The sequence below is a fragment of the Erpetoichthys calabaricus genome, chromosome 10 (assembly GCF_900747795.2).
Source record: "Erpetoichthys calabaricus chromosome 10, fErpCal1.3, whole genome shotgun sequence".
Taxonomy (NCBI): Eukaryota; Metazoa; Chordata; class Cladistia; order Polypteriformes; family Polypteridae; genus Erpetoichthys; species Erpetoichthys calabaricus.
This window is the reverse complement of record NC_041403.2, coordinates 118,916,062-118,938,347: the sequence shown is the minus strand read 5'-3', so window position 1 is coordinate 118,938,347 and position 22,286 is coordinate 118,916,062. Positions and strand designations below refer to the sequence as shown.

General features: G+C 41.0%; 1 protein-coding gene across 2 annotated transcripts; it reads left to right on the top strand.

The window, feature by feature from the left end:
* Nucleotides 1–387: 387 nt before the first annotated feature.
* Nucleotides 388–18,172, top strand: LOC114659365 (dual specificity protein phosphatase 22-like). 2 transcript variants are annotated; one of them, XM_028811812.2, is made up of 7 exons: nucleotides 388–579; nucleotides 2,039–2,072; nucleotides 7,427–7,509; nucleotides 8,084–8,133; nucleotides 8,364–8,438; nucleotides 15,256–15,427; nucleotides 17,851–18,172. In XM_028811812.2, the coding sequence occupies exons 1-7, from the start codon at nucleotides 559–561 to the stop codon at nucleotides 18,136–18,138; spliced, it is 723 nt and encodes a 240-aa protein (XP_028667645.1). In that variant the 5' UTR covers nucleotides 388–558; the 3' UTR covers nucleotides 18,139–18,172. The 2 variants fall into 2 exon arrangements, with proteins under 2 accessions (XP_028667645.1, XP_051788865.1); XM_051932905.1 differs by lacking the exon at nucleotides 2,039–2,072 and having other exon boundaries at nucleotides 388–613.
* The last annotated feature ends 4,114 nt before the right edge of the window (nucleotides 18,173–22,286 follow it).

Here is a 22,286-nt window from a genome sequence, read left to right as displayed (position 1 = left end):
TAGGCTTGTTAGTCTTAGTCTTGTTTGTGCCTCTCACGTTGTATCCAGCTCAGAGCAACGTTAGGTATACGGTTCTGGTTCATCTGAGGACGTGGCCAAGCCATCTTAAGCATCGCCCAGTGATATCCAGCACCACACTCCGGCTCTTAGTTTTCTTGCCTTAATCGATGGCCCCACCTTAAAGGAATAAAAGTGTCTGTTTTCAAGGAAGTGATCTTTTCACTCTGCTAGATGGTAAAATAAAGGGTAGGGCAAACAAAAAAATGGAAAAAATATGAGAGATATAAAAAGACTTTTATACCAGGCTCTCTGCCCTCAGTAATGTGCCAGACAGGAGGCGGCTCTTAGCAGGTTTGCCCCGAGGAAAGGGAGTGCAGCCTGCTTGCAAACTGAATTCTTTGGTACACATTTTCTCACTAAGGGCTTCAGCACAGCTGGGATGCAGTTGGGATTCAGAGAGCTCGGCCCCTCTGGTCATTTCTTTAGGTCCATTCTGTTCTGAGCTGCTTAGCTGAAAGTGGATGTGACAGAGGAGTGAAGCAGAGGCACTCTTTGACGATGGGCCAGGGGATGAGTCAGGTAATGCTACACCTCTCACCTTGCTGTGGGATATGTTTGCCTCTTTGACTGGCTTCAGCTGTCTTTGGTTTTCTTTGTTTTTGTACCACCGCTTTGGGTGAGGTCTGTAGAGCTGTGATGGATGACGTGCTGTGGAAAAATTATTTCTTTACTTGATATCCTGGCACACTTTCCCGTCCATTTTGCTATGTCTCCTAAATCTCAATTTCCTCAAATTCTGGCCTGATCTTGCTTTTTCTAACAAAATTAAAATGCTCCAAAGTGAAAATAAGAATTCAACAATTGGGACAAACTTTGGACTTGCTTTGCCAAGTCTCATGTTTCAGGTAAGTTGACGTTGAATGGCAATATTTACTGCATCATTTTTTATTCTTATGCAGGCATGAAAAGTAATAATCACAACATTAGAAGGGACATTATCTGTTTCTGGAGGATTCCATTTTCCATGAGGCAAAACAGTAAGGTACAGAAGTAGTAGGGCACCCCATGCTCAGTCTGATAGCTGGTGCCCTTTAAGGTGGTTGCTACAACCTGAAGAATGCAGTTTACTGCATTGGTTACAGTGATGCCATCCCCAGGGTTTACAGTGCAGAAGATGCCATCTTGTCATCTTTGCCAGCATATGAAGAAATGGGAGCCCACTGGTGAAATTCATGATTAAGTGTATGCAGCACCATTTCTGTGTATACATCAAATCAATACAACCTGAGTAGTCACTCTGCAACAAGCAGGTAGACTTGGTCCTGAACCATAAAAGGAAAATGTGACAGCTTCCTGCTTTATGGTGACACTGTGGCCAGTTGTTCAGGTTCTGCTGCAGCTCCAAGATGCTTTAGTGACAGAGGCATGAGGATGGGTGGAGCAGGGCTGCTAATGAAAAAGTAGGCCAGAAAAAGCATATGTGCTATGAATATGGTAGTGGGGAAGGGGGTGTGCTTCAACCCAGGTGATAAATGGCTTGGGTGATGATGATGATGATGATGATGATGATGATGAGAATAAAAGGAAATGTGTAGACTGGCACAGCCTGAAAACAGAGTGAAAGAGAGAAATAGTTGTGCCTAGTAAGTGGTCAGTATGTGAACACCCCTGCATATCCTCAGGCTCACCCCAACACCGCCACCTTCAGGATGAAGTTAAGTTGGGTTGAAGCCACTCTGCCATGAAGCATTGCCTTCTTTGTAAGGTAGTATGGTGGTACAGTATGAGGGTTGAATGTTGCCTTGATTTCTGATTATGGTGCCTTATTGTGAATTCTGTCTATTTTCCGGTAAGTTTTCTTTAGGGACTTGGGTTTGCTTTCACCATCCAAAAACATATTGCTATGATGATTGGCCTTTCCTAAAAGGATCACTGGACTCGGTTTACTCTTGTTGCGCACTCTTTGATGTTTTCCAAATAGGTGTAGAAATCCTACAAGACTCTTTTTCACTTATTTTTTTGTTTTTTACTCCACCAGATTGTGCCTGGACTTTACCTAGGAAGCTGCCTAGGTAAGTGAAAAGAATTCCTTTCATTAAAATTGCCCACTTTAATTCATCTATAGGGTCCTGAGAATGACGGTGTTTACCTTGGAAGTACTGGGCTCAAGGATGGGGCGGAGTGGTGGCTCTGAGGCTAAGGATCTGCACTGGTATCCAGAAGGTTGCCGGTTCAAATCCCCGTCACTGCCAAAAGAGATCCTACTCTGCTGGGCCCTTGAGCAAGACCCTTAACCTGTAATTGCTCCAGGGGCACTGTACAATGGCTGACCCTGCACTCTGACCCCAAGGGGTATGTGAAAACTAACAAATTCCTAATACAAGAAATTGTATAAGGCGAAATAAAGAACAACAAAAAAAAAAAGATAGCGTTCCAGGAGTCACTGCGCACACTCATTTTAGACTAAACACTGAATCTTACGTCCACATCTTTAGAATGTATGAGGAACTTAATGTACATAGAAAAACTCACAAAGAGAAAATGCAAACTCCTTCTTGGCAACCACCATGACAGGAATTGAACTCAGGACTGTAAAGTTTTGAGGAAGCAGCACTTACTACTTTGTCACAGTGCCAGCCAGGAAGGATGCTTGTTTATAATCAGTAAAATCACGACAGATGTCGAAGTAAAATCTTTCTTCACACATTTCCTTTCATACTGTACACCTTAAGCACACAATGCGAGAAAATGCCTTGGCAAAGAAAATGTCTGAACACCATCAGAATGTTTAGGGTCTTTTTCAACTAGAAAGACATGGACACGTAATAAAGAGCAACCTGATCCAGTCTGGTAGCGAGTTGCTGTTCCTCCATTGTGTCTGTGACTAAGTGGCTAAGCAGATCAACATCTTAGGGTAACTTACCACCATCATGACCTGCAGTAAAACATTGTGATTCTCATTCCACTGTTGCAGGTACAGAATATGGCATAGCCAATATAAATAAGTCAATCTAAGATACACAGGAGGAATTCCAACATTCATCTTTGCCATGACTACAGGTGACATCTTGACCAGTTCCAAAGTGGCCTCTACTCTGCTTCATCAGTGTGTTTATCCAGGGAATGCATAATTAATAAAATTTAATATCAATTCTTTGACGATGCTCCGAGAAGCTGTTTGATTTTTTTTTTGTTTACCAGCTTGGGTCAGACTTTACAATACATTCTCTGGTTAGATTATATTTCTCTTCCATTTAATGATTTAATGAATTTTAAATAAATTACAAACACAGCCACCTTTTTTCCCCCCCTGTGTTTCTTGATAAGGGTTGTGGGGCTGACCAGGCCATCCTATCCCCAGAGCATCATAGGGAATACCAGACTCTCTCAGGATATCTGAGATATGTGATCACTTCAACATGTCTTGGGTCTGATCCTTAGTTTTCTCCCAGCTGAGCCAAATACATTGGAGGTCATCAAAGTTATCTCCTGTTGATCATGGGAACTAGCAGGCCTACTCAGAGATCCATCTTTGCAAGAGACTCATTGTAGCCACTTGTACTTTCAAGCTCATTCTAATATTTACTAACTAGAATTTGTAACCATAAATGTAAGTGAGAATGAGAATATACATAGATTCAGCAGGAAAGTAACATCTGTTTTTAATGGACTAAGCTCCTGCTTCATCAATACAGATCGGTATGTTTGTACCAGGGTGGCCCACGAAAAAGTGGCCCGCCTCCACCGAGTTGACTGAATTATGTGGTGAAGAAAAAAAACAATCAAATTTGGTACTCACATTTACAGAAGATGCTGAAAGTGATCTCCTTGTGCGTCAACACATCTCTGTGCTTGTTTCAGCATGTTAATGTACACTCTTTGCAATGTCATGGGATCGATTCTCTGTATTGCATTTTCTATGTTCAACTTCAGTTCATTTACAGTCCACGGATTTGTGTCATACACACAGCCCTTTAAATGACCCTACAAGAAATAGTCGCACGTTGTTAAGTCAGCCGATCGTGGTGACCATAAACCCTTGCTAATAATCCTTTCGTCAGGGAAATGCTCCTAAATAATAGCCATAGATACACGAGAAGTATGGCAAGTTGCACCATCTTGCTGGAAGTAACAAGTGCACTCAGGAAACAAGGCAGACGACACGACCACAGCTGCTTATCTGGCTGCAGACGAGACGGGAGTCATCTTGGTGGAGACGGGCCACTTTGTCGTGGGCTACCCTGTATAACTGTTGCCACTGCACTGTCAGTTGGTCAGTCTCCATGATAAGTGGTCAGTGGTGTTGGTTGAGGTTTTAAATGAATAATCGGATGCGGTTGTGTGCAGGTACGCTTTGCTCCGTGGTTAATTGAGGTACTTGGCTGATCACGTCGCATACCTGGGTGAAGACACGCGGGTCAGTCGGGTGCCTCAGTTGTGCCTTGACGGTAGTGGCTTGTTGCACCTGCACCCAATGAGAGATGATAGATAAAAAGGAGCCTGCATGGCAAAGGGGGAACAGAGAAAAGGTTCGAGAGACAAAAAGAGAGTGGAGGTTAGATGGAGAGAAGTGCAGGAGCAAGTTAGATCCGATGCAACTGGAGGGAACAGATGGACAGGAATGGAGCTCCGTGGATGAAGTGTGTGGCTAGCGCTCAAGAGGGGGCTGAGGGTTGATCCTGCTGAGAAGCCTGGGAGCAGGTGAAACCAATGTGCTCTGGGCAAGACAGGGGAATGGTAGCGGGAGTGGAAAAGTGTAAGGCTCAGCAGCACCCAGTGAAACGCCTTGAGATTGGTGGTGGTGACACAGAAAGGATTGAAGGTTGCCTGTGCCTGTTGGTTGGTGTTTCTCTGTGCTGTGAGACCTGAATAGGGTAAGCCAGGTAGACATCAGTTTTAAAGGGATGCGCCATTCTTCACGACTTTTAAAAGACAGCTTCCTGAATGGGATTTTAACCTAATTTTTATGGATTATTCATTTGACTTGATTTCAACCTCCACATTCAGTCTTTTTATGCATTATTTATTTATTGAAGATTGCACAGCACTTTGGCATGCCATTTTATATTGATGGATACAATCATTGATTCCCTTTTCCACCTACCCCTTGTCTGGATATATGTGTCCTCATTTGCCCAGCTCATCTCGGTTATGATTATTGATGATCCAGGTTCAAGAGGCTTCCGAATGGAAGATGATGCGTGGAGCCAACCCGAACTGTTACAATCTCATAGTTAACTTTACCCACTTGTAAATAAGAACTGGAGGTACTCTAACTTTTCCACTTGGGGCAATCATTCGTCCCTTAAATGCAGAAAACATTCACACCACAAACCATTCCAGGTCAAACATTTTGCAGTGTAGTAGCTGTGATCAGCTGTGAACCCATCAAATGATCCACGTAATCCATGATGTCTGGATTACAAATACCTTCCGAATTAGTCCCTTGCAGTGTGAGCTAAAGGAGAACTCCCCTCACTGTCTGTGCAGGCAAGTGGAGAAGTTTCTGGTGATGCCAACTGAGCTGCCTCTCTCTCGCACAGCCCTCATCTTACTGTGCAGCACTGCCTCATGCCACTCACGCAAATCCTGATGATTGTGCCAAGTCTTTTGTTGTTGAACCACACCACAATCCATCCCAGGCTGCATATTTTGCACTGGGGTAACGGATGGCAGTCAGCCATGAACCTGGAACATCTGAATTACAAAGACGTTTGGATGCAATCTGTTAGAGTGTGAGCTAAATTCAGCTTGCTGTTCCTGAAGGGGCTTCTGTTAGCACTGAAAAAGCGGAGCGCTTCCTGGTGACATCACCTCAGCTCTCTCTCTGTCACTTGGCCCCCACCTTATTAAACAGCACCACCTCTAGAAAGGACCATCACCTCAGATCTGCAGGTTGTAATAATCCTCATGACCATATAACACTCTGCTGTGAATTGTTCCATTGTGCCCTGAAGATCAAAGTCTGATGAGGCCTAGAGGACAACATTACCTGCAATCAGCAGAGATACCATCCTGAATAGAAGACTGGACACACTCTTGTTGGAGTCCAACTAATTGATTCCAGCAGGACCTTACTACTTGAATTAGTCTTTGAGGTCTGTCTAACAGGCACTCGGCTCATCGGAGATGGCTCAACACCATGCGATGATCAATAACTTGATAACTCACCAAATGTTATCTGACTCTCCAGATTACTGGATTTAGATCAGATGAAACAACTACAGTATAAAGTCAATCAGTGATCTTTCACAATAAGGTACACAATAGTGCTGGGAAGACTTATGAACAACTTTGTGTTTTAACATGGTGTCCTTCATTAAAATTCCATGACCAATAGAGACCAGTTTGAGTAATGCTATCCGAAGCACATATCTCCAGCTAGAAGAGTTGTAATGATCATTAGGACACATAAATCCCCTCTAACTGCCACTACACCCAAATTAGAATCTTAAAAAGGGTATTACAAACATTTATTTTATTTGTTATTTAGTTAATTTGATGTTTAAACCTGTACTGTATATCTGACAACAGTTTATATTGTAGGCTTTTCAAACCGCAGCCTCCCTTTGGGATCAATAAAGCATCTATCATATGCAGTATCTATCTATCTATCTATCTATCTATCTATCTATCTATCTATCTATCTATCTATTTAAATACAGTAATACAGTACCTTTCATGTCTGTCCTATATAGTTCCTTTCGTCTGTAGACAGACTGGCTATAAATCCACATTAGCACCTTTCCTGTCAGGGAGTAGCTCACATTGACAGCTGCCTGCACTCAATCTATGAAAAATCAAAAGGAAAAAAAATGTGTCACACATTGAAAATCCCCACCCTGCAAGTGAGTCTTGTGAGTCCTGGCACATGTGGGAAAGGGTGGAGACAGGGCGATGCCTCCAAAGTGGCATTTGAGAGTGTTGCTCTTATTAAAATGTAAAACCTAAAATGTAAACATATAATAAAAGAAACTATTGTACCATTCAATGCGAAAAGTCACATCTGGGCCACAATGTAAGACTTCTAGTCGGAAAGAATGACATCTTGTCTGTTTGTGTGCAGGACTTAGGGAACATGCTAATATTGTAATTCCTTCCATGTTGTATTAAAAGGCAGGTATGAAACTGAAATAAACAATTTAAATGAACATTTGTGACATGCCAGCAATTGACCTTGGCTCCTGCATTGGCACTTGCATAAACATCTAATGTCAAATGCAACAGTATGACTTGGCACTTGAGAACTGTAGCTAATGGTTGAGATGAGAACTTTCCATGGTGTCAGTGCATGGGAGAGACTGTCATTTGGAGCATTTATATTTGATTGTTATGTTATGTTATATCACAGGATGGCTGCAACCAACACCTTTGGTGAGCCTCCATCCATTTTTCATAGTTACATTGTTATCGCTTCATCTTTTAGATGCAAAGGACTGGGAGCAGCTCAAAAACAACAAAATCAGCCATATCTTGTCACTTCACCAAACCGCTCAACCTGTGCTTCAGGTAAGGGTGTCTTTCATCTGAGAGGGGGAACTCATGTGTGATCAGTTGCGAAGTCTATAGCTCAGCCTGAATTGTGCTCCCGTTTACTGCTGGACCTCTGAGTCTCACCATCTGAGATAGCAAATGAGGAGAGCACAGAGGAGGAGGAGAAGGTGACTCACTTGGGAGCTTAGGAGACTTCAAGTTTCATGGAGAGTAGAAGAGCCAGTGCAGGAGTTGGGAGGTGAGGAGAACTTCATTGTGCCATGAAACCTTGGCATGCAGGCCAGGACCATTTCACTGTGATAGACAGTTCTTGGAGTACTGAGTTAGAGAAAAGCCAAGCAAAATGACACATTTTATTGGCTAACTAAAAAGATTAGAATTGCCTCGAAAGCTTGCATATTGTAATCTTTTTAGTTAGCCAATAAAAGGTGTCATTTTGCTTGGCTTTTCTCTACATTCATAATGGCTAACACGGTACAACACCCTAGTAGTACTGAGTTAGGAAGCTTCACCTGAACTGTTCAAGAACAGAAATAACCAATGACCTAAATGTTCTTCTAACCTTCTTCTTGTTTTCTTTATTTTTTAGGACGTGATATACTTGTGCATTCCATTAAGAGATATGCCAAATGAGAATGTGTGAGTAAACTGTATTAGATAACAATAAAAAATAATAAAGCAGGTGCTACCTAATCATCCACTCCAAAGTATTTGATTGCTTAAAGCACCATTCACAGAATGTACCATCACATGGTGAACACCTAATGCTCTAAAGCTCCAATGAAGTTGCTGTAGCTTAAGCCGTTTTCACCAAAGTCCAACCGCCCCAGCCATCACCAGTCACAGCTTTTGAAAACACTCTTTTTCAGGATGAAGCACTTTCAGGAATGCATCACTTTTATTCACTACTGTTTGCTGAATGGCGGGAGCTGCCTGGTACACTGGTACGTTACCTCTCTTATTCTTCACATTCAAAGCGGCCATCTGTTTCCCTCCAAGCAATGTTGCTTTTTAAGATTTATAAAGGTTGCAGCTGCAAAACTCTGTTTGGGGTGTGTGCGACTTGGTGTACAAGGGTAACTATGTGACGAAATCCTGTGTGTCTGACTCATTTCTCAGCTTTGAAATGATGCTCAAGCATGTAGGTCATTTGCTCATTAGACATTAAGGATTTGTTGGCATTTTTAGCATTTTGTCTTGCATTGCCCCGGCTTTTTAATATGAGGTAATTTTCCCTTATTTAGGAGGTTAATTAATAAAAAAGTTATAATAAGTACTTATTGAAACAAAAAAATTAAATATGTCATAAAAATATAATAATATAATATATAATGCATGAATGTCCAAATAATGAAAATATACTCTCTTAACTGAGTGTAGGGTTGTAGGGAGTCAGAACATTATTCACAAGGCTGGGGATCCATGCTGGAAGGGATGGCAGTTCACTGTGCAGGGTGCACTCATGCCATGGGCACACTCACTGACAAACAGAGTCTTCAATGAACCTCTCAGGCATGTCTTTTAGATACAAAAGAGATCTTAGACAGACACCAGGAGAGTATGTGACCTCTACACATACAGTGGCTTGAATCAAAATTAACATCAGGATAGCTAATCTACAACGTAACTAAGAAAGGTTCAGCTTTCATCCATAATTTGGACAATATGTCAAAGAAATATCACTTGGCATCGTGTTCTCATTATAATTGGTCAGGCATGTGGCACCAGTAGGCAGCAATTTCTAATCCATACATCCCTTATATGAGTCTCAGTAGTCATCTTGTAGCTGCTTAGCCTGCAAACAAATCTAATGCTATCTGCTCACAACACCAGAGTCTGCCAAACAGCACACCTAATTTTGTGTTTTGGCATAAGTCATAACACCAACAATCAAAACAAAAAAAATATAAACAAATCTAGATGCAAGACAGCAGTGCCCTTTACATCATCATCAAAAACGTCCTTACAATGTGTTTGTCACTGAAAGAGGTAATTGTTTAATTGTCTTCACAAAGTGGCACTCGTCAGCTAAAAAGATATGACTTTAAAAAATCTCAGAAACTAAAAGTACAGTGCTTCTCAACCTTTTTTTAAATTATTTATATACATACTATAACGACAAGAAAGGGTACTCTTTAGTGATCTTTCTGACTCAGATAAAACCAAGGAAGCAAAAATATGCCAAAAATAGATAATGTATTAAATGAATAAATAAATATGAGGGAAGGAGAATGAAAGAAACTGTAAAGGTCATGAACTTCTATGTATCTCTTGCAGTGACTCATCCATCATCCCACCCATAAAGTACTCCCAAATTCACCTCCCACCACCGCTGGGCTCTTTAATTGTATGGGGGCTGTTCAGCTGCACCTGACCCATAGACACCAACACAGCAGTCCAAAATCATAAAAAAGTCCCTATTAACAAAACCTGAAGAAACCATATAGTGGAACAGCAAAGTACAACAAAACAAAACAATCAGCACCTCTGCCCTCTGGGCCTAAATAAACAGCAGTATCCCATGGCTACACTGTCACCCGTGGCCAGCCGAGCCCTTATCACCAGCTGCTTCTCCTCCATTTTAAACTCACAGGAACAAAGGAATCAAGACCCTTTCATATGCTGCCCCAAACTTCTTCTGGCTACCCTACCATAAGCACTTCAGGGGTTCTGGATGATGTCATCAGTTTCTGGTGTCATATTGACAGAATGTTCCTCCATGTTAGCCTCTCTGCATAGGTGTATTAGAGAGCACCTGATTGGCTATCCTCCCCAATAACTTTGTTAAGCCACAAACACATGGCTCCCTAAGGGCTTTGTGAACCTCAAACACCAAGCAGGAGGTCACCCTACGAAAAGTGACCTCTTGCTGTGATGGTGGCATCCCAAGTGGACAATAAGGGTATCGCTGCCTGGATTAACTTCAATATACAATGTGTGCATGTGTATTGTTGAAATCTTTCAGTAACTTAGTAGTAAAAGGACAGTCAAGGAAGTGACATGTATGAGCAACACTAAAGGCTGAACTAAAATATAATCATTGTGAAATCAGAATCACTTTTTTTGCCAATACTTAATGTACAGGAATTTGACTTAGTAGATCTGGAGCTTCTGACAACAAAACACAACGTGACATACAAAGAGAAAAGGCTCTAAACTTTCAGATTCTGAAGTTTACACACGTGAAGAAGTAAATAAGTCCAGCAGTAAAAAGGACAATCAATGGGATATGTAACTTCTTGTATATTGTAGAAGTTCTGCTTGGAAATTAAAAAGACTGAAATCAAATAAACTGCTGGATACAGATTATATTTATCTTAAAGTACTAAAGGAGGTTAGTGAGTATATATTTAAACTCTTGAAGTGTGTTTTTCAAAAATCACTGCACATGAGGATAATTCCTAAGGACTGTGAGGTAGCAAATATAAACCCATTATAGGAAAAGAAGGACTGGGCCGGATCGAAGTAAGTATATATAGGCCAGTACGCTTCGTGTCCATCACATTTAAATTAATGGAAGAAAAAATTAAGGAAAGGGTTGAACAGCACATATCTAAACCAGATGTATTAGGGAACAGCCAATATGGGTTCAGATGGGAGATATCATGTTTTACTAATATGTTTCAATTCTATGAAGAAGCAATAAAAGAAAATGATAAGACAGGTGCCTATGACATTTACCTGCATTTTCAGAAAGCATTGAATATTTTCTGTTTGAGCAAATTGAGATTAAGAGGTGACATGACTGATTTTCTTTTAAAATTATGTAGGAAATGAATACACTGGATCTAAGCTGTTACTTAAAAATGAGTCCTTCAACAATCATGTGGGTAAACAGGTGGAAACTTGTTAAGGGTAGATTTCACGCAAATGTTAGAACATTTGTCTTCACACAGATCACCACACAGGTGCCCCAGTGGATAACTTACCAAGTAGTGTGTTAGTATGAAGAACTTTATGGACCTTCAAAATTCCACTCAATATTATTTTGGAGAAATTAGGTGAAAATGTCCAGTGAACTTTATTGGGCTGAATGGCCCTTTCTTCTCAGAACTGTTCGAAAGTATATATCTATATATACATATATAATTTACATGTATACGTATGCCGAATGGCCCTGAGGTTATTTCTACTGCCTAACAGATCCAGTGTCTTAAGCTTGATGCCAGTGTCCGCTAGTTTTACAAGTTTGCATATTCTCCCCACATCTTCCTCTAGATAGTCCAATCCTCCAAGCTATAAGTGTTACACTAATTGTTGACTCTGGACTGACTCCAGTGTGAGAGAAGGGGTGAGCATGTGAGCATCTGTCTACTGTTGCTCCCATAATGCTGAATTGGATTAAGTGGATTTGAGAATGTACAGTATATATGATGAGCCATGGGTTCAGATGTTAAGATAGGAGACTAACCTTCTCGAATGTATGAACCCATCCTTGGTAGTGTAATCAGAATAAGTCAGCACTGCTACCCCAAGCACCATTAAAGTTAAAGCAGTTTGGTTTTTAGAAATTTGAGAGTAGGGGATTCAGTGGTTATCAACCTATAGGACTTAGCATCCCAGAGAAAAAGCAGGGAGCACACACAGGTATGAAATCTTGAGAAAATCTCAATGCAAGTCCCTAAATGCATCTTGGCAGGCCTCACTGTTCCAAACAAAGAGCATAAAGAGGCCTGCAGATTCCATTTTACTGTCAGATGCACCTCAGGTTTTGTGGCGATGTGCTTTTATAGAAGCACTGGTGAATGGACACCAGTTTAATCAAACCACACAGTTCCTAAATTTATTCCATTTCCATTTCCATGTATTTATTTGGCTGATGCCTTTCGTCCAAGGTGACATAGAATAATTTTGATACAATACCTATGGTTTGTCATTGGTATGGATACCTTATGTGATATACAAAAATCATTTAAAATGAAAGCTAATCAAATAAAGTAAATCTTAAATGTATTCAAATATTGACAGATCAGTGATGTATTATTATGCATTTCCCAATCTGAGAATATATATATTTACTAACTTATATTGATAGGATCACATTCTGCACATTCTTCATACATCCTGACTGATTTGCCTTCACCCAAAAGGGCTGAAGAGTTTGACTCTCTGGCACCATCTTGTGGATAGTCCTGTGTTATTTCCTCTTTAATAACTAAAAGGCAGTGTGGCATGAAACAAACAAACAAACAATTGAACAAATAAATAAAAATGATTAGTTTAGCTTTATCTCTCTTTGATCTTTCTACATCTATAGTTTATTATTAATATCATAAAGTTTGCCATATTGTAATTAACAGATATCTTCCACTTAAAGGGAGACAGAGCATCAAGCACAAGGCTGGAACTAGCCCAGGATGGGGCAACAGAAATATTCCAGCTTGTCTGCATTATTTAAACAAAAGCCATTTTCATTGAAATTGACCAAATTAAAGGAAGGTTCTTCCCAAAAATGAGATTTTTTAAAACGTTACTCACCCTATGTAGATTGCAGCCGTGGCTGAAAAAATATTTTAATCTCATGGTGTTCATGCAGAAATTAAATAAGAAATATTCAAACTCGACAGGGTTGACAGGTAGCCAGTGCTGGACATTGCCAAATGATGTGAAAACGTTCATGGTAAAAAGAGAAACAAAATCTCACGTAATCCACATATCCAATATCCATTTGTATGGTCAAACTGTTCAAAATGTGTGTATTTTTTGCTAAAATACTACTAACAGTTACTTCGCGTCACTTATAGGGAAGATGTTATTCCCACAATGCTGTGCATTTGAATGAAAGACAGGTTACTTCACCAATGAATGAAGGGGAGAGAGACAGCAATGTTAATAATATGTCAGTACAAAATGCACACATTTTTAATAATAATAATAATTCATTACATTTATATACCGCTTTTCTCAGTACTCAAAGAGCTATCCACACAGGGAGGAACACTTTTTGATCCTACAAATGAATATTGGATATGTTGATTATGTGACACAAGTTATGTGAGAATTTTGTTTCTTTTTTCCATGGATGCTTCTCACATTGTTTGGCACTGGCCGCTAGTGATTAGTGAATGTTGCAGATTTCACTTTGCAGTGAGTTCAGGCAAATCACAGAAACATTCATGAACTTCCCTGAACCTGTGAAATGCATGGAAGTCAATGAGTAGGAACTGAACTGGTTTTTAAAGTGTCCCCGAGTGCTGGGAAAAAGTCTTCCAACAATGCTAGACTGATTATGGCCACCAAATATGTGATCTGAACTGTGACGAAGTGGTGCTAACCACTGTTCCACCATGCCTCAGACAACAAAAGGTGCAAAGGGAAGGAATATATGGAGTACCCATAAGTATATATATTCTAGATCAGTGGACACACAGAGTTCTCCTTTTGGAACACACATTGGCTATGCCACTAAGCTGTGGCATCCAACTGGCTCCTTCCACTGTTTGATGGAGCTCCTTTCCTAGCAAGAATGTCTGTTTTGTTTCTGATTTATCTGTGTAAATACTTCCAAATGGAAGAAAGAAATGCCTTGTTAATAGTAATAAATCTCTTGTTTTTATTATTTAATAGCAGGTCTTGTATTTGCAGATGGAGTGAGGCTCCTTTGAGTTCCTAGCTAAGCACATGGCTAATCGGCATGTATAATTGGCCATGTGGTGTTGCAACAGCCAGGGCACATTGATCATTGTTGTACTGTATATCTGGTGGCGGTATGCTCACTTTTCTCATCATAGTCAGCCAATGTACCACCCCTCAAATGAAATTACTGCAAATTTAGTTATTCTTTATCCTAAACACAGGCAGATGAGAACAAAGGGTTGAAACACAGTAGAAGAGTGATGTTTCTCCTTGGGGAACTGAGTGAGGTTAGACACAGCCATATCATGCACCAATGTCAAGCAGGATGGGGCTTTTTTTTCTTGCGTTGGGGTACTGCCTAGCAAAGTCTCATGGGGCAAACAAGGTCACTGGTGAGAACAGCATACTCACTGCAAAAAATGCTTTGGCCTATTGAGTTTGAAAATTCAATATTTAAGAGTTGATATTTAAGAAGCTGTGATATTAATTTTTTTGATAAATTTAGTTTCTCCTTCGTGTTTTTGTATGAAATTAAAATTTCTGTGTTTCATATATTAGCCTTTACATTTTTGTATGACCCTCTTCCTACACCACACTGGTAGAGTTCCCATCATTTGCCTTCGGTTATTTGTCTTAAATAAATTATATATTTTACAAACCACTGGATACTGGGAATGAGTCGATATAACAGTGTGATTACTACAGAAAAGGCAGTTGTACAACATGTATAAAATAAATAACACCAGTGATAACAAAAGGCTTATTAAAAAAAGGAGAGACACTGTTAACAACAAAAGCAGAAATACCAGGAAGAAAACTGTATTGATACAAAGACAAATGATAACTCAAAGAGATTCCTTTATGGTTACACAAATAAAGAAAATGTAAGGAGATAGTTTAGTGTATTAAGAACAGAAAGTGAAATGTAAAATATAAAGCGAAAGAAGCAGAAGATACTGGTGAATCATAATTTTTCAGGAGGTTTTCAGTCGTCAGGAGGTCCTTAACCTGACAGTATCTATTGTTAATGTTAAATAATAAACAATTTTGAAACTGCAAAGAATGAAGTGCTAGTGGAGTTAAGTAAAGCAAGGAGTTCAAATCATTCCTCTCTGAATTTATCTCACAAATAAACCTGCTAAACATGGCTCACCTCACTGAGACTTTGTGTTTCTGACCTCTTAGCTTGCAAGGCAGCTCCCGCAGTGCCACGGTCATCGCTAGCTATCTGATGGTGGTGCATGGCGTGAAGTGGCAGGAGGCACTGTGTCACATCAGCACCATTCGAGCCAATATCAAGCCCAATACTGGCTTTCTGAAGCAGCTGGAGAATTTCGGGAAGGGTCCTGAAAAAGAGGTAAAGATCGGCTAATCATAAGGGTTTCCAGTGAAAAATTTCCTTTTGAGGCTTACATGTGTTTGCTGCATTTTAAGTCCTGTCAAGTGATGGATGATAAGCCTACAGTACATTATTAGTTCAAAAGTGTCCGAAACAATAGATTTTGCCATCCATTGATGAAGGCTTTGATCCAGTCGATGGACTCCACACATTGGCGTATAACTTCACATAGACCTACTGTATGTACCATCAGAAAGCATTCAGACCCCTGCACTTTTTACACATTTTATTATACAACAGCCTTATGCTAAAAGTGTTTCAATTCATTTTTCTCTCATCAAACAACACTTAATACCCCGGAATGAAAAAGAGAAACCAAGAGTTTAGAATTTTTGGACCATTTATTCAGTACTTCATTGAAGCACCTTTGGCATTGACTATGACCCAGAGTCTTCTTGGGTATGAGTTGAGCCACCACCCTTGAAATTTCTGTACATATAACAACTGTCCATTCTGGTCGTATTATAGGACATCTGCTGATTTCTTAGTCATCTTTAAGTACATTTTGTTGTTTATTTCCTGATATGCCTGCAAAGGTTTCTGACATTTATTAACCCTTTATGCTGTTTCTCGAAGACGAAAGTTATGCTACCCTAAAATTATTCTTCCACACTTTCTGCATTTCTTCTCTTCTGTACCTCACATGCTCTGTTAGGTTGCATGGACGGCATCAGTGGACAGCTATTTTCATGTCTCTCCAGAGATGTTCTGTATTTCGCTCCATTCAGCTTTCCCACAACCATTTCTAATCTCCCAAGCTCTGCTGTTGAAAAGCTTTAATGTGTTGTCTGGCCACTTTGCCATAAAGCTCATGTTAATGGAGTGTCACAGTGGAAGTTGTTATGTTGGAAGTTTCTCCCATCTCCACACAGGTTCTCTGGAGCACAGCCTGAATGACCATTGGGTTCATGGTCACTACTTACTAAAGATATTTTCCTCCAATTGCTCAGTTTGGCTGCACTCCCAGCTCAAAGAAGACTCAGTGTTGTTTCAGATTTCTTCCACATAATGCTCTTGGGAACCTTCCGTGCTGTAAAACATTTTTTTAGCCTTTCCCATATCTGTGCCTCGAAAAAAATCCTGTCTTTGAGCCCTGCAGACAACTCCTTCAGCCTCATAGCTTGACTATAAAAAAAAGTTACAGGCACATCTGAACAATGATAAATAGAACAGGATGTACCTCAGCCAATTTTCAAGTATCATTTCCTCAAATCCTGCATTTACTTTGTCATTCTGGGATATTGAGTATTGTTTGATGAGGGAAAAAATGAAGCAAAATGATTTTAACACAAGGCTACAACATTTTCACACTGATAAGGTTAAGGACACAATGTTTCAACAGTATAATCTTCATCAAGTATGTACTGTATATAAGGGTGGGGCCTGACAAAGTAGCTCCGTTTTAATGTCAATGTCATTAAGAGTTTTATTAGTAGTAACAGAATAACACGTTATATTTTGATGGAAATGTTGTTAACCACTTTAAAGGCTGTATTGAAAATGGGCTCTATCAGCAGTAATGCAACATTCAATATACCATTATTTTTTTCTTAACAACAGGCATTGGTCCACTGTTATGATAATTGCCACTTCAATTTGTGAGGACTTCTTTCCAAGGGTTATGATGACAGACAGCCTAAGAGGCATGGGATGGAAGGCTTCCTTGGTTTTGTTGCAGTGCTCAAAGAACCAGCAGTCTGCCACTTTTTCACCAATTACCAGTCGTAATAGGATATCGCTCCACAAATTAACTTGTCAAAGTATCAGCTTAGATGAGCCTGTATGAACGTAGAGCTCCACAACTAAAATAGTCTATTCCAATCAGTACAGCATTTTTGTCTCTCCAGCAAGCCCATGGTTAGTGTAACAAAACTAACAAAGTGCAACACTTGTGCTAGCGTCCACCTGCCTAGTTTTTCTGCTGTCGAAGCCAATCCAGAGCTCCTTACTATGCTCTTGGCTATTTGTTTCATGTGCTACCTTTCATAACACCAATTCTCTGGAAGTCACAAAATTAAGCCAGACAAGTCCTATTAATGTAAGAATTACAGTAAGTGATGCAACACTGATCAGACACCAATCTCCTTGTTCTATAGATGGTTTGCACATCCTTAAGTTAAGAGAGGAAAGAAAACCCATAGATGTAAACACATAGGACCATGAAGTAGATAAGGGGGTGTCTTGTTCCTAAGGGTGGTGTGGTGGGCTGACCTGTCTCTGCCATTCCTATGTAAAGATCCAAACTTTAAGTCCAAAAGGCACTATTATTTAAAAATGGTCCAAACCATTTCAGTAACTTGGTGATAAAATCTATGAATCTGACAAAACTGATGCTCAGTCACAGGATTGAAATGCTGCACTCACAACTGTCTTGTTTTCAGGTTTACCAGTTTCTTACGGAGAGGTATGGCAACAGCCCTAGCAGTGATGGTGACCTGGTGAAAAAGGCCATGACTTGCTCTTGCAAAAATCTCCAGTTAAGCAACACTGCCAGCCATGGCCCAGGAGCAGGCCATGCAGGAACTGTGGCCTACCATGCCAATGGAGGCCTGTGTTTTGTCAAAACTTACCATTCAGGTTGTGGTACTGAAGGCTTCCCTGCTTCTTCTCGCCTTCGTAGTAGATTTTTGTGTCTCCCTGCAGGATGGACCCCAAAGTGTTTAAGATAGATCACTGTGTGGTGATCTGCCAATTAAGCACTGTGGAGACTGGCTCGGACACAGACAGGCAGACACACTCATGTCACCGACCACACGCTTATTTACAATACTATTTACAATTATTGTGCCACAAACCTCAATCTTCCCCAAAGTCCAGGCCAACCACTCTGCCTCTTCGGACCGCCTCCTTCTCTCTTTTCTTGAACCTTGTCCTGCTTCCACCCGACTCCAGCCTTGAATGAAGGGAGGCGGCCCCTTTTATCCATACCCGGATGTGTTTCAGGTGTGCACTGGCAATCCGGCAGACACGCCCCAGTGTGGCGGAAATGCCGGCTGTCCTCCCGGAAGCACTCCGGGTGTTCCCTCTCTTCTTCCCCCCAGCACTTCCTGGTGTGGTGGAATTACTGGGGTCCAGGGTCCTTCAGGCAGGGGGATGCCCCCTGGCGGTGACCACGGGCCCCTACAGGGTTGGGCTTCCAAGCCCTGTACCCGTGGTGCCCAATACAACAAGGGCGGACACCCCCTCGCGGTCTGGAGGAGGAATGAGCCCTCCTCCTGTCTTCCTGGGCGTCCCGGACAGGGCTCACAGCACTTTATCCAAAAAAAAGAAAAACACAAGAGAAGATAAAAGAGGGATGCACTTGCAGAGAATATCAACCACATAAATTCCTTAATTAAAAATATTAAACATTTAATGAACATGTTTGGTCTCTTATCTGCTATTTAAATAATGCATTTCCACCTACAATCGATACTTTGAGAACCTCTGCAAGTCCAGCATCCATTATTGAAAATGACACTCTCCCAACAATGAAGCCAGCCCTGCAAGAAAGTAGAAGCCACAGAAAGAAAACATACTAAAAAAATGTACTAAAAAGGATTTGATGGAATATACAGAGAATTGTACTGATCTCATAAGCACCTTCTGAATGAACAGCAAAAGCTTTGGCCTTCAGCAACTGCACATAAAAGAAGACAGTTTAAGCGTTGAATGGAGGATGTCTGAAGGTGCCAAGTGTCACTCCCATCTATCTCAGCCCTGTAACTCCTGAAAATGACAGTATGGAACACAAAAACAACTTTGTGCTCCCCAAGGAGGAAGATGCCACACTTCTGAACTTGAGCAGCCAGCATTTGTGGTCTTACATCCTGCCAGCACTCCATTACCTTATACTCCTTCTGACAGACACAAGTGACATGTTTGTGCTTTAAAATGTACAGTTTATGGTGACAAACAAGGCATAGTATTAGAAAACCCTTATTTAATGAGCCTGCGGTGGGTTGGCACCCTAACCAGGATTGGTTCCTGCCTTGTGCCCTGTGTTGGCTAGGATTGGCTCCGGCAGACCCCCGTGACCCTGTGTTTGGATTCAGAGGGTTGGAAAATGGATGGATGGATATTTAATGGGCACAAAGCTGAATTCTAGACACACAGCCCTAGAGATATGAAGAGTGACAGAGAAGGGACAGGAAGTTTACATCTTAGAAACATTCTAATAGTAAGTAAATCTTCTTTACCCTGCAGTCATGAGCTCCTGTCAATCAAAAAGGTGGAATAGGAATCTGGGCATACCTGTCCATCCAGAACGGTGTAAATACAGGTTTCACGTTTGTTTGGTTTAGTTTTTCTTTTCCTTGTCTATGTCAAGGCACAATTTGTAATTTGGTGATTACTGAAACAATGATAATTACAGAATGTGTTTCACTGTTGAGAACTCATTTCACTGTTGTTTAGTAGTATAAAGTAAAAGTGTAAGTTAGAATGTTAGGATGCAGAATGGCTTATATTAAAAATGACATAATGCTAGAAATGGCACTGATTAAACAATAAATAAATACTGCAATATACAACAAACAAATTTAAAATCCAATTCCACTCAAAAGAGACATATCTTACTGTATATGTACTTACCCCATGTGATTTGTGGTAAAGGTAATGTAATCTCATGTTACTTCTGTGCCATGCATGGAAACTATAATAAGAAATACATTAGGAAAGTACCAACATATATGAAAATACTACACTAAAACGAGCAGCCAGAATGGGTTTCTAGAGGAAGATCTTGCCTAACCATTCAGATTTTCTTTTTGAACAGGTGACTTCAATAATTGACAAAAGCAAAACTTATGATGTGCTTAGATTTTCAAAAAGGCTTTGATACAGTCCCACATTGAAGATTAATTCTCAAACTAGGAGCCGTTGGCATCAGATAAACCTATAAAACTGGATCTCAGGTTGGTTAACCAGCAGAAGACAAAGAGTACAGATAAGAGGAGAATGTTCTACGTGGATTGATGTCCTCAGTGGAGTCCCTCAGGGGTACGGTCCCAGATACCTGAGTTGCCTGAGTTGCAGAAGGCCATAAAAGGAGACAAAGGAGAATGCATTGAAAGTTTCACTATTTAGCAGCAGGTAAAGAGCTGAGGGGATGGTAAACATAAATGATGTCGAAGAGATTCCAAAAGGAGTCAAGACCCATTAATGGAATGGGGCCTGTATGCCGTTCAAAAGCCAGATATCTTCCAGGTTTTTAGCTTTGCGTCCAGGACAGAGGACTTAACTCAGAAGTCTGCTCTGGGGCTGTTACCTTTTCTGATTTATGTTAATGGCATTGATTCCAGTATAGTTGGTAAATTTGTGAAATTTGCAGATATCATTAAAATTGAAAGATTGGCAGACACTGAGTAGGCAGCAAAAATAATTCAAGAAGACTTGGACAAGCTTCAGAACTGGGTGAACACTTGGCAAAACCATCTTAGCATAGAAATGTTCAATGTTGCAAGGCAAATGAAATGTTAGTTTATATTGTAAAGACTGTTGAATATAAATCAAAGGATGTTACCACAGACTATAACATGCACTAGTGAGTCCCCATCTATATATATAATTCACTAAGCCGCCGACAAGTAGCCACCCATGAAAAGCACGCAAGTAGCCACCCATGGAAAACACGCAAGACAGCCACGCCCACCAACTCTAAGACCATTGGATACGACGAAAACTCACAGAGCCACGCCCACCAACTCGGACACAGCAACTCACAAAACACGACGTCATTGGATACGACAACAACTTGCCGAGCCACGCCCACCACCTCGGACGCAGCACCTCACAACACAGGACATCATTCATGTTCGTCTCTGCTAGATTCCACATGCACCTCTGAGCCACGTTGACTTTTCATTATTCTTTTCGGTTATGATGCACGCACCACCATCGCAACTGTTTTACACGCCATGGTCTTAGAGTTGGTGGGCAGGACTCCGTGAGTTGCTCTTGCGAGCGGGCACATGACCAGGTGGTGTGTATGCTTTGAGAAGGAGGGTGGACGCGGCAGGACCATGTAAGAAGAGGCATGTTTGTCGCGGATGTGAATCGCTGAATGAGCGTGCGACGGCGGTCCTCCAATTGTCAGTCACGGACAATTGTATGTTTCCCTCTCAAAACACAATGAAGGAAGCAGTCTTTAAAAACCAATAAGCCCTGTGCCTCTGCTTCATTAGCGTCTCACCTGCTTCACTGATGCAGGCCCTGCAACAGTCGAGACGCTCTCTCAGCAGCTGACCTTCTACACAAGCTGTGTGTGTGTGTGTGTGTGGATGGGTGGGTGGGTGTTAGTTAATTAGTTACTAGAAGGATTTCAAGATTTAATATGCACAAGTGGTAACACTGCAAAAGCAGCCCAAACCAGAAAAGACGGCTGGCAAAAAGTGGCCGACAAATTAAACGCGTGTGCATTGTACTTACTGAAAGCAGCATTACGGATTTTGCAAATGTTCATTTTTTTCCCTCCTTTTAGACAACTGTGTCTTTCCGGAAGTGTTCAGCCATCAATAAATAATTATGCGGCGTATGCCTGCAGGAACACGTGCAGCGAGCAAGCGAAAGAGAGAGAGCGAGAGCGAGCGACACACACACACATATAGGCGCATGCGCGAGAGAGACAGCGCTGGACACATAAGAATAATAATACTTCGTTACATTGATATAGCAGTGTTCTCAGTATTCAAAGCGCTATCCACACAGGGAGGAACCGAACCCACAATCTTCCAGAGTCTCCTTACCACAAAGCAGCAGCACTACTACAGCACCACAAGGCAGTTAAAGAATGCACTGGGCTCGATTTTGTTTTCACTTCTGTTTACAGCGATCGTGT